General features: G+C 38.9%; 1 protein-coding gene across 1 annotated transcript in view; it reads left to right on the top strand.

The window, feature by feature from the left end:
- TICRR (TOPBP1 interacting checkpoint and replication regulator) overlaps window positions 1-13575 on the top strand; it is a 54379-nt gene that overhangs the window by 14518 nt on the left and 26286 nt on the right. The window contains exons 5-12 of the mRNA XM_033189055.1: window positions 2466-2595; window positions 4860-4999; window positions 5822-6040; window positions 10404-10555; window positions 11714-11814; window positions 12428-12521; window positions 12619-12698; window positions 12869-13108. Coding sequence (XP_033044946.1) covers window positions 2466-2595; window positions 4860-4999; window positions 5822-6040; window positions 10404-10555; window positions 11714-11814; window positions 12428-12521; window positions 12619-12698; window positions 12869-13108 — 1156 coding nt within the window. The remainder of the gene's footprint in view (window positions 1-2465; window positions 2596-4859; window positions 5000-5821; window positions 6041-10403; window positions 10556-11713; window positions 11815-12427; window positions 12522-12618; window positions 12699-12868; window positions 13109-13575) is intronic.

Below are 13575 nucleotides of genomic sequence, written 5' to 3'. Positions count from 1 at the left end.
AATAGCTTTGGGAAAACTACAGTTGGGGCAGACTTCTCAAAATCTTTGGTATTGATAAAAACTAAGGCAATCCTGGGTGTGGGGACACATGCCTGTAATCCCAGCTCCTCGGGAGGCTGAAGCAGGAAGATTGCTTGAGCCCAGGAGTCCAGGACCAGCCAGGCAACATAGCAAGACCTTGTCTCAATTAAAAACAAAAAAAAAAGTGCAATCCTAGTAAAAATTATAGTTTGATTAAAAGACACATTAAATTCATAATAAGTAAACTCCATAACAAATATACCTTATCCCTTAAAAGAAAGGTGAAGATGGCATGATGGAAGGGTTGAGGCTGTGGTATTATGGAGACAGGGGCCAATGACAACAATAGGGAACTACATCATGAGCACTTCCACGAAAGTGTATGTGGCCAAACAGCCGAGGAGAAGAATATGGGTTGAAAGGGCATAGTCGGCCGGGCACAGTGGCTGGTGCCTGTAATCCCAGCACTTTGGGAGGCTGAGGCGGGCGGATCACGAGGTCAGGAGATGGAGACCATCCTGGCTAACATGGTGAAACCCCGTCTCTCCTAAAAATAACAAAAAATTAGCCGGGCGTGGGGGCGGGCACCTGTAGTCTCGCTACTCTGGAGGCTGAGGCAGGAGAATGGCGTGAACCCGGGAGGCGGAGCTTGCAGTGAGCCAAGATCGCACCACTGCACTCCAGCCTGGGCGACCATGAGACTCCGTCTCAAAAAAAAAAAAAAAAAGAGAAAGGGTGTAGTTTACAGCACTGTGCTCCTCTGGCTGTTTGTATTTAGTTGTGTTTGTGCACTTTGAATTCAGCTGCTGCTACTTGGTGGTATAAAATATAGCACATTAGGAATGATCACATAACCAAAGCAACATAATACTTTGTACTAATGTCACTACCTTACTTATCAATTGTGTGTGGGCTATTTGCAGAAAGTTTTGTATTGTAGAACAGACTGTATCTTAACTATGTATATAGCCTTGGAAGCAGCTCAGAAAACTGTATTTTGGAATTTGGTAAAGGAAGAACTGCAGTATTTTACCAGTACTCTGCTGTAGCATGGTCCATAGTTTCTTCCAGGTTATAAATCAGTGTGCCGGCTTATTGTCCAGTCTCCCCACCGTGTTCCATCGGGGTGAGATCCTATTCCCTTTGGAAGTAGGCATTGTATTTATCTCTGAATTCTCTCACTGAAAGAAGGCCTAAAACTTGGTTGTCTCAATAAGTTTGAATACATTTTAAGTATTTAGATTTTTTTCCCCAAGACTTCATTAATGTCTAACATTTCATTTGTCTGGGGTCTTAGATGGACCTCTTAGAATTACAGAGTTCACTGAAATTTCTGTTACTGTTCCCCCAACCACCTCCTCCATCAGGCTTATTTTGAGAGAGCCTTCTACCCTTATATTCCCCAACACAGAGCCATATCTTCCTATTTCCAGTTTACCTACTCAGTGCAGCAGAATTGTGATATTCTGCAGTTTTGTTACTGTATATTTATTCTTGTACAAAGCCATTTTTTTTTTTTTTTTGAGACTGAGTCTCGCTCTTTGCCCAGGCTGGAGTGCAGTGGCGTGATATTGGCTCACCGCAACCTCCGCCTCCCGGATTCAAGCTTCTCCTGCCTCAGCCTCCCAAATAGCTGGGAATACAGGCACCCACCACCACGCCCGGCTAATTTTTGTACTTTTAGTAGAGACGGGGCTTTGCCATGTTGGCCAAGCTGGTCTCAAACGCCTGACCTCAGGTGATCCACCCATCTCGGCCTCCCAAAGTGCTGGGATTACAGGCGTGAGCCACTGTGCCCAACTGTACAAAGCTATTTTTAAGAACAGGACTAGGCGCGGTGGCTCAGGCCTATAATTCCAGCACTTTGGGAGGTCAAGGCAGGTGGATCACCTGAGGTCAGGAGTTTGAGACCAACTTGACCAACATGGAGAAACCCCGTCTTTACTAAAAATACAAAATTAGCTGGGTGTGGTGGCACATGTCTGTAATCCCAGCTACTCAGGAGGCTAAGGCAGGAGAATTGCCTGAACCCAGGAGGCGGAGGTTGCGGCTCGTGAGCCGAGATCATGCCATTGCACTCCAGCCTGGGCAAGAGTGAAACTCTGTTTCAAAAAAATAAATAAATAAATAGAAGAACAATATATATTTTTAACCTGGTTAGAGGAACATTTCAGAAATAAGATGAGAGGATTATAGCCAGTAATAACAAAAGATTTTAAATTGTGTCTGTACATTTTTCAGTAGCATTTTTTATTTACCACGTAGGTCTGTAGCAGTTTGTGGTGCCGGAGAACAAATGGTAGCCGGAGAACAAATGTTAACCATGCACTTTGTATGTCCTTTGGAGGGATGCAGTCAGTCCAGGGGAAGAGCAAGTGCTTAGAATTCTCTGCTTTGGTTCTCATGCGGTTTCCTCTCCTGCCTCTGTTCCTTTGCTACAATAGCTTCTCCTGTTCCAGAGTGGGCCCAGCAGGAACTTGGCCACACCACTCCCTGGAGTCCAGCTGTTGTGGAAAAGTGGTTTCCTTTCTGTAACATCAGTGGTGCCAGTTCCAATTTGATGGAGTCATTTGGGTAAAACTTTTTTATATCTCTGAGTATTAATTATTAAAATCAATGTTCAGTTATCTGCATTTGTTTCTTAACAGGCCACATTCTCTGAGTACAGTCTAATAATATTAAAAACTAATTGCAAAAATAAAATACTCTCATACTTAGTATATATTGTGAGAGTATGTTAGATAATATGTTAACAATATATAAACATATACATGCTAAAAATTCTTTAAAATTTACCAAAGTAATTCGTCAAGTTAAATAAAAATACTCCCTTATATTATGGAAGTGAGAAAATATTTATAACTAAGTATCAACGCAAATAGAAAACAGCAAATTTGAATAATGCAGCTGAATTTATACTTAAAGAACTATTTGCAGACTATTTTTGTAAAGAAAAAGGTTAGTAACCAATTACTAAGAATCCAACATGAGAAGTAAACAAGAGAGTAACCTCCACCCTACAAAAGAAGGAAAGCAATGAAGATAAGAACAGAAATCAATTAAATAGAAAACAAATAAATGTAAGTGATCAAGAGAAACAAAAGATGGTTCTTTGAAAAGCCAAATAAAATAATCTATAGCAAGATCAAGCAATTAAAAGACAAACAATATTAGAAATGTAAATGATATGGCAGAAATTCAACCTATTATTAAGAGGTATGGTTGACGTTTATTTTCTCCACACAGATACCCATTCAATTGTTCCAACACCATTTGCTAAAAGACTATCTTTTCCCACTAATTACCATGGCACCTTATCAAAAATCAACTGGCCACCTTTGTGCAGATTGATTTCTAGAGAGAATACAGTCCAGAAACTATGTTAATACCACATTATCTTCAATATTGCATTATAGCAATACCATATACTGTAGTTTTATAGCACCAGTCACTAAATCAGGTAGTATAAGTCCTCTAAACTTTGGGGGTTTTTTTTAGAATTTTTTTTTGGCTATTTTAGATACTTCGCATTTTCATATAAACTTCAGAACCAGCTTGTCAGTTTCCACGCACACACAAGTCTGTTGAAACTCTAGGAGTGCACTGAATCGTAGCTAAATCTGGAAAGAACTGACATCTTAACAATGTTGAGTCATCCGATCCATGAACATGGTGCAGCTATCCATTTATTTAGGTCTCTCTTTAATCTCCCTCAGTGTTTTGTAGTTTTTAATGTACAAATGTGGCCCAAGGTTTTTTTTTTTAAATTATCTCTTAAGTATTGTTATGAGGTGTAAATATTGAAGTGTTTGAAGATAGTATGATTATCTTTATAGAAAATCCAGGCCCAGCATGGTGGCTCACACCTGCAACCCCAGTACTTTGGGAAGCCAAGGCCAGCGGACATTTGAGGCCTGAGGTTCAAGACCAGCCTGACCAACATGGTGAAACCCCGTCTCTACTAAAAATACAAAAAAATTAGCCCGGCATGGTGCCACATGTCTGTAATCCCAGCTACTTGGGAGGCTGAGGCACAAGATTCACTTGAATCCAGGAGGTGGAGGTTGCAGCGAGCCAAGATTGCGCCACTGCACTCCAAGATGGGCGACAGAGTACCAGCACACTTAGGGAGGATTAACCTGCTTCATACTGACTGTATGCATGAAACCGATAGACCCAGCACGTATTCCACCCTGTAATATCTGTTCAACTAATGTCACCGTAACTTTCTTCCACTTTTTAATCAGATATATCAGATAATGGAAGGTATTAAAATACAAATAACACATTTTGAATGTTGTGCCATTTTCATAATTTCATTAATGACATATTTAGCTCTAGGTGGAAAAGCATTTAATAACTAATCACCCCTCCTGCCTGCCCTACTTCCTCCTCTTCTCATCAATCCCAAATTAGTTTATTACAATGTGAAAGAATTATTCGAAGTCATTGCAATACTTACTACAATGTATTAACATCATTTTTTACTTTGATATATGGAAACTGAGTAAAAAATAACTATGGAAGCCTGAAGTGAAACAGTTGCCATAATTAGACTTGTACCCTAATTCATGAAGAATCCTATTAATAAAAGTCAATATTATACGTAATAGTTAATGGTTTTGTGAACAAGACAGCTTTGGTTCCTGCATTCATTCAAATCAAAGATGAGAGGAGAGACATTTTCTCTCCTAAGAAAATATATTTTTGAAGGCATCTTGTGGGGACATCTTTTGGTTAGCTTTTTAGAGGATAGTGGGTATTTCAGTGTTGTTTATTTCTAAAGCATTTTGCAAAATTAGAATTTTGGTTTTATTCTAGACATCTTTACTTTACAGGTCATTACAGGCTGCCTCAGCTAGTAAGGAAGAGTCTTCCAAAACTGAAGGTGAATTAACACATTGCCTTGCCGAGCTCTACCAGAGAAAATCTCGTGAAGAATCCACCATAACTCCTCAAGAAGACAGCAAAAAGAAACGTATGCACCTAGAAGGGCTGTTTCTTAAGGCATTGTTTTTTGAGACTACATTTTAAAAGATTGGCATTTCCTGAAATGAGGTTGAAATGGTAACTAAATAAAGAAGGGCAAATTTTTATAATTAAATTTTAAAATAATTACATTAGTTTAATAGTGATTTTTAAAAAATCACCCAGTCTTATCTAACGAATAAACCATCTTCATTTTTAATTATGATAGAAATTCAAATGTAACTTTGTGTTCTGCTTATAAGTATTTTTTCTTTGCTACCTTGCCTTTTTAGATATTATTCCACCTCATTAACTAAATTTACAAAATTCTCATGTTGAACATTTAGATTGCTTTCAGTTTTCATTATTATAAATAATACTGTAGTATACATTATGCATATAATTTGTTTTTTAAGTAATTACCTTAGCAGCAGTTTCCAGGAACCAGTTACTGTGTCAGGGTATGAAAACTGGCACTTTATGTAGATTGCTAAATTGTCATTCAGAAAAGTTTCATCACCATTTTTGGTGGCCATTGGGTAACAACAAAATAAGTCTGTTTGGCATTTGCCTTATGGGAAAACCATCCATTGAGATGTTTAGTTCCAATCCAATCACATAGAGATGTTTAGTTCCTAAACTTTGGTTAAAAGAAAGGTTCTCTTTCTACTCTGTGTGTGGGCAGAAAGAGATGCAAGTATTTCCTAATTCAAATCATTCTGGAGGGATATGCTTCATTTTGATATTCTTTCACAGTAATCTGAATTAAAGTAGTTCTTGATTCCACAGAAGTGGAAGGCAATTTACTTTCCCTCCTCTGATGTTTTGGTAGGAGGTGTCCCTCGTACTCCAGTGAGACAGAAGATGAATACCATGTGCCGTTCCTTAAAGATGTTGAATGTTGCAAGGCTGAATGTGAAGGCCCAGAAGTTACATCCAGATGGCAGTCCGGATGTGGCTGGGGAGAAAGGAACCCAAAAGATACCCAGTGGGAGAACAGTAGATAAATTGGAAGATAGAGGAAGAACACTAAGAAGTTCTAAACCTAAAGGTATTCCTCTTAGTTTATAATTTACTCTTTTATACCTTCTTTTTTAAAAATAAATTTTAATCATACCTTTAGTTTATTGACTATCTGCTACATGCCCAAAAAGGTGTTATGGTGAATACAGTAAATAATAAGATAATGTCCTATTCTTAGATTTATGATCTAGCTACAAAGATAAAACAAATGAACTAATAAACAAATATACATATATATGTGTGTATATATATATATGTGTGTGTGTGTGTGTGTATGTGTGTGTGTATATATATATAAAATGAACTAATAGAACTAATAAGGCAGCCAGAAGTCTAAAACAGAAAATACAAGCCCATTTGGGAAGTAAAGCCTAGACTAGGAGTTCAGACAGGGAAGATAAGGGCTAGATAAGCTGTGGAGGCTTCTAGGAACCACTGGAGTCCAAGCTAGACTTCCAAGAATGGGCAGAGTTAGAAGACAGAAAGATAAAAGAGCATTCCAGGTGGAGAATTAGCATAAGCAAAGTCACAAAGAAGAAGGCCTATGGCTTGGGCATAGGACAAATGGTTAAAGAAGTTTTACGTTTGTGAATAAAGGGAGAAGAAAAAGGGTTTATGAGTAATCTAGGGCTAGGTTATTGACATCTTTCAAAGGTGGGAATAATTTAATCCAGCAGCTTCTATTTTCCTATTTTTTTCTTTCCTTTTTAAAAAAAACAATAAATTGAATTGTGCTGTGTTTTGATGTCATCTCTGAGTTCTTTTGAAAATTCTGGAGTGGGTTGGGCACAATGGCTCACACCTGTAATCCCAGCACTTTGGGAGGCTGAGGCAGGCAGATCACAAGGTCAGGAGTTCGAGACCAGCCTGGCCAATTTGGTGAAACTCCGTCTCTACTGGAAATACAAAAATTAGCCAGGCGTGGTGGTGCGCACCTGTAGTCCCAGCTACTCAGAAGGCTGAGGCAAGCAAATCGCTTGAACCTGGGAGGCGGAGGTTGTGGTGAGCCGAGATTGCGCCACTGCACTCCAGCCTGAGAGACAGAGCAAGACTCTGTCTCAAAAGAAAAAAAAAAGAAAGAAAGAAAATTCTGGAGTGTAAGTTTTATGCTCCTTTAAAGATTTTTTTTTTTTTTTTCCTGTGGAATGTGAGAGCCATAGATGATAATCAGTTTGAATGAGACGGAACACCTTTAGTGGGCTAGTAAAAGTGTGTGAAATGTGGTTGATACATGCAAGGGAAGGCAGAAACAACAGTACTGAAGACAGTGTGGCGGGAACTTAATTTCTGGACTAGATTTTGTCCAGAAATAGACCTGCACAATAGTGGGCAAATGATTTTTGATAAAGATGCCCCAGTACTTCCGTGAGAAAGAGATAATCTTTTCAATAAATGATGCTGGAACAACTAGATACCTTTATGGAAACAAATTAGACCTTACTTTTAATAGTATTTTGAATTCCTGCTATTTTATGTCTAATATTTATGCCTTCTGTCTCTCTCTCTTTAATTGCTCAATCTTGCTATAGAATTTTGTTTTATTTCGCTTTTCTTTTTTTTGTTTTTTGAGACAGAGTTTTGCTCTTTTTGCCCAGGCTGGAGTGCAATGGCACGATCTTGGCTCACTGCAACCTCTTCCTCCCGGGTTCAAGTGATTCTCCTGTCTCAGCCTCCCTAGTAGCTGGGATTACAGGAGCATGCCACCACACCCAGCTAATTTTTGTATTTTTAGAAGAGATGGGGTTTTATTATATTGGTCAGGCTGGTCTCAAACTCCTAACAGGTGATCAGCCGGCCTCGGCCTCCTAAAGTGCTGGGATTATAAGTGTGAGCCACCGTGCCCGGCATTATTTGGCTTTTCAAAGAACCATCTTTTGTTTCTGTCGATTGCTGTTGTTGCATTGTCTATTCATTTCTGTTCTTTATGATTACCTTTCTGCCTTTATTTTTGGGGTTTACTCTCGCATAGTACTTAATGTGTTGGACCCTTAGCTAGTTAATTGTTTTTAATTTATCTGCTTTACAAAAATAATCACTTAAGTCTAAAGTCTGTACATTTTCTCTTTAAGTATAACTAACTGCATTATATATTTGCTATTTTCTATTTTCATTGATATTTATAAGTATTTTCTGACATCCATAATATTAGGGAGTGTTTTATAATTAGCTTTGAAATTTTTGGACTGTGCTCAATGTGGTCTGTAAGATTGATTCTTTAATATTTGCTGAAACTGACCTAATGTGTGGTCAAGTTTTGTTAATATTCTATGTGCACTTGAAAATAATGTGTATTCTCTAGTTGTTGAATATCTGGTTTTATACACGTCCGTACATCAAATGTATTAATGTTTGAATATACAACATTTTTAGTAATTTTTTTCTGCTGCTTTTATCTATTACTAAGATGATTGTATTAGTCTTCCACTATTATATTGTCTTTGCTCCTTTGTCAAAGATCAGTTGAGGCCAGGTGCAGTGACTCATGCTTGTAATCCCAGCACTTTGGGAGGCCAAGAGGGACAGATCACCTAAGTTCAGGAGTTTGAGATTAGCCTGGCCAACATGGTGAAACCCCGTCTCTACTAAAAATACAAAAATCAGCCAGGCGTGGTGGCAGGCGGCTATAGTCCCAGCTACTTGGGGTTACTGAGGCATGAGAATTGCTTGATCCCAGGAGACAGAGGTTGCAGTGAGCTGAGATTGCGCCCCTGCACTCCAGCCTGGGTGACGGAGCAAGACTCTGTCTCCAAAAAAAAAATCAGTTTACTATATTTATGTAGGTCTATTTCCAGGCTCTCCTGTTACATTGATCTCTCTATTCTTTTGCTAATACCGCACAAACTGTCTTGATTACTGTAGCTTTATAGTAAGTCCTGAAGTTTGGTACTACCAGTCCTCAAACTTTGTTTTTCTCCTTCAATATTGAGTTAGTTATTCTGGATCTTTCACCTCTTCATATAAACTTTAGAATCAGTTTGTCAATATGCAGAAAATAACTAATTTGATAGGGATTGCATAGAATCTATAAATCAAATTGGGAATCTGAAATCTTGACAGTATTGAGTCTTTCTTGCTGTGAATATGGAATATCTCTCCACTGATTTAGTTCTTTGATTTCGTTCACAGAATTTTGTGGTTTTCCCTGTATAGACCTTATACAAATTTTGTTAGATTTAATACCTGGGTATTTCATATTTAGGGGGGTGCTAATTTAAATGGTAATGTGTTTTTAATTTTAAATTCTGCTTGTATATTGCTGGTATATGGGAAAGCAATGGACTTTTATGTATTAATCTTGTATCCTGCAAATTTGCTATAATCACTTGTCAGTTCCAGGAGTTTTGTTGTTTGTTCTTTCAGATTTTCTAATCATGTCATATCACCAAAGACAGTTTTATTTCTTCCTACTTTTAAATTTTTTGTTTGTTTGTTTTGAGATGGAGTTTCGTTCTTGTTGCCCAGGCTGGAGTGCAATGGTGCGATCTCGGCTCACTGCAACCTCTGCCTCCCGGGTTCAAGGGATTCTCCTGTTTCAGCCTCCTGAGTAGCTGGGATTATAGGCGCGCACCACTACACCCGGGTAATTTTTGGTATTTTTAGTAGAGAAGGGGTTTCACCATGTTGGCCAGACAGGTCTTGAACTCCTGACCTCAGGTGATTCGGTGATTCACCTGCCTCGGCCTCCCAAACTACTGGGATTACAGGCATGAGCCACCGCGCCTGGCCTCCTACCTTTAAATTTTTAACACTTACACTTGGTATACAGAGCCTTAAAATTAATCACTTGGCTGGGCATGGTGGCTCATGCCTGTAATCCCAGCACTTTGGGAGGCCAAGGCGGGCAAATGGCTTGAGTTCAGGAGTTCAAGACCAGCCTGGGCAACATGGTGAAACTCTATCTTTACCAAAAATACAGAAAATTAGCTAGGTGTGATGGCACATGCTTGTGGTCCCAGCTACTCTAGAGGCTGAGGTGGGAAGATCACTTGAGCCTGCCTGGGAGGTGGAAGTTGTAGTGAGCCGAGATTGTGTCATTGCACTCCAGGCTGGGTGACAGAGTGAGACCTTGTCTCAAATAAAATAAAATTTAAATTAAGTTAATCACTTGTCTTTGTACTTTCTCAATCTCTGGACTATTGACATTTTAGAGCAGATAATTCTTTGTTGTGGGGCTGTCCTATGCATTGTAGGATGTTTAGCAGCATCCCTGGCTTCTACATACTAGATGCCAGCAGCCACCCTCGCCCCCACTGCCATCAGTCTTGACAATCCAGACATAGCCAAATGTTCCCTGCAAGGAAATATTTTCCCCAGTGGATAACTACTGGCCTAAATAATACAAGGACTTGAGCAAGATGTGATTAATCCATTTTATGTTATTTTTTTCACAGATTTTAAAACCGAGGAAGAGCTACTATCATATATACGTGAAAATTACCAAAAGACTGTGGCCACAGGAGAAATCATGTTGAATGCATGTGCTCGAAACATGATCTCAACCATTAAAATGTTCCTAAAATCAAAAGGCACCAAGGAATTAGAAGTAAGAGAATCCGGATATTGTTTGTCATAGATGTAGTGGTTGGTTGGTTATTGGTGGATTTGGTTAATGTGTTGCAAAATGTCTGTTATGCCATGCGTGATTCAAAAATGGTAAGATGAGTAAGGGAGTAAGTACAATTCCAGATCTCAGAAGGTGGATATGGTGAACTGGTAAGGCAAAAATCAAAGAGATGGGGTGAGCGGGGATAATTACATATAATTCTCTCCTAATGAAAAGCCTTTCCTCATGTGAGCTATATGTTAGCTGCATGATTAAGCCAGTGGTTTTTAACCCTGGCTATACTTTAGAATCACCTACAACATTTAAAAAATAAGTGTATGCTGACTGGCCACAGTGGCTCACGCCTGTAATCCCAGCACTTTGGGAGGCCAGCGTGGGCAGATCACGAAGTCGGGAGTTTGACACCAGCCTGGCCAACGTGGTGAAACCCCTTCTCTACTAAAAATACAAAAATTACCTGGATGTGGTGGTAGGCACCTGTAATCCCAGCTACTTGGGAGACTGAGGCAGGAGAATCGTTTTAACCTGGGAGGTGGAGGTTGCAGTGAGACAAGATTGTGCCATTGCACTCCAGCCTGGGCGACAGGGCAAGACTCCATCAAAAAAATAATAATAAAATAAATAAATAAATAAATAAATAAAATATATAGAATATAGATAGATATAGATGCCTTGCTCTCTCCAGACGAGCTGAAACAGATCTCTGGGGTTGGTACTTTTAAAAAGCTCCCTGGATAATTCTTAGGCACTGGGAGTGTTGCAAACCACTATTTTAGACCGTGTTGTTGTTTTATTCATGTTCAGTGGCCACCACAGAGCTCCTTCTCTAAAGCAAACAGGAGGATTTGTTTATAATACTTAGGTTTCTTAGTCACTGCTTTGTGGAACATTTCTTTTAAGACACTTTATTTAGGGCAGGCTTGTTTTATCCATGCCCGCTTGCTCTCAAAAGAACTTTTTTACCATGTTCTTTTTAAAGATAGAAGAAGATTCATGTCACTTTTTCATTCAAATGAAAGAATAGAGAAGTTTATAAGGAAATGTATTTCCCTTCTTAGGGCTTTAGTCAACTGTGAAAGAAATTAGAAATAATGACAAGTAACACTATTCTCCTATGTAATAATTTTGTATTTTTAGGTGAACTGCCTGAATCAAGTAAAAAGTAATCTCTTAAAAACTAGCAAAAGTCTTCGACAGAATCTAGGAAAAAAACTGGATAAGGAAGACAAAGTTAGAGAGTAAGTAACTACCGTTTTTTAAAAATCATCTCTCCAAAACAAAGCTGTGAGATTAGCTTGTATCAGTTTAAAATAGATTATTTGTGACACGGTGGCTCATGCCTGTAATCCTAGCACCTTGGGAAGCCAAAGCAGGAGGATTGCTTGAAGCCAGGAATTTGAGGCCATCCTGGGCAATATAGTGAGACCGTGTCTCTACCAAAAAAATTTTTTTAATTAGGTGAGCATGGTGGTGTATACCTGTAGCCCTAGCTACTTGGGAGGCTAAAGCTGGAGGATTGTTTGAGCCCAGGAGTTCAAGACTACTGTGAGCTATGATGCCAGTACTGCACTCTAGCCTGGGCAACAGAGCAAGACCCTGTCACAGAAAAAAAGAAAAAAAAAAAGATTGCCAATTGCATGAAGATGCTTTTGTAGCCAATTCTTTTTGATGTTATAATATGCAGCTTGAATCACCTATTTATCTAATAACTATATCAGTTTTTAGAAAAGGCACTGGCTTTTCTCCTTTTTGATTGTTGTTTCCTATATAAATAGATCTATGCTTAAGGAAGGAGCTTTTCGTTTAGTGATATCCAAAGTAGATATGACCAAGTTTTTTTTTTCTCTCAAGGTGCCAGCTTCAGGTGTTTCTTCGTTTGGAGATGTGTCTGCAATGCCCTTCAATAAATGAAAGTACAGATGATATGGAACAAGTAGTGGAGGAGGCAAGTATATAGCTTCGTGCCATTGAAATAAGCCCTAGATGCTTTCAGCTTCCCTGCAGAGGGCGTCTATCTAATAATGTTCTAAAATCTCCTTCAGGTGACAGATTTCCTGCGCATGGTGTGTTTAACTGAGGATTCAGCGTACCTAGCTGAGTTTCTGGAGGAAATTTTGAGATTGTAAGTTTGATGATTACTAACTTAACTTTAAAATTGTTTTGTCAATACCTACATATGGTGTTGTCTCTGAATTTTGGAGTTGTAAGGACTACTCCTTAGGCTGGGTGAGGGAGGGAATAGAGAGGGTAAGATGGTAACTCTGTTCCATATTCGATCAATCTATTCCACAGGTATATTGACTCCATCCCAAAGACACTTGGAAATCTTTACAACAGCCTAGGATTTGTGATTCCTCAGAAGCTGGCTGGTGTCCTTCCTACAGATTTTTTCAGTGACGACTCCATGACACAAGAGAACAAATCACCACTTCTTTCTGTGCCTTTTTTGTCAAGTGCTCGTAGATCAGTGTCAGGCAGCCCTGAATCTGATGAACTGGAGGAACTTCGTACCAGATCAGCCAAGAAGAGAAGGTAAAAGCTCAAAGAATCAAAGGAATTACTTGCACTGTTATAGTTCTGATAAAAGATGTGTTTCAACCACAGTCCAGTCATCTTTGTCCATATAATTTGTTGAACTAATAGCTGCCCTTATGTCTGACCAACTATATAGAAGCCAACTATTAGAGCTCATAATAGGACTATCTGACAATCTTTATATTATCTAGGAAATACATAGTCATGTTTTGCTTAACAACAGGGATACATCCTGATAAATGCGTTGTTAGGCAATTTTCGTTGTACTAACATCAGAGTGTGCCTACCAAAACCTAGATAGTATATGTTTTTTCGTATGGAAAAGCTAATGTTCCAGCATTGTTACTGAAGAGCAGTCATTTCCCCTACTTGATCTGTAATGCCAATATCAAGTGTCATATATTAGGTTTCTGTATAGGCTCCATTATAACCTATGGGACCTTTGTCATACATGCAGTTCGTCA

The sequence above is a fragment of the Trachypithecus francoisi genome, unplaced genomic scaffold (assembly GCF_009764315.1).
Source record: "Trachypithecus francoisi isolate TF-2019V2 unplaced genomic scaffold, Tfra_2.0 Lachesis_group3, whole genome shotgun sequence".
Classification (NCBI taxonomy): Eukaryota; Metazoa; Chordata; class Mammalia; order Primates; family Cercopithecidae; genus Trachypithecus; species Trachypithecus francoisi.
Note: the sequence above shows the minus strand (reverse complement) of the source record. Positions and strands in the feature narration are given on the sequence as shown.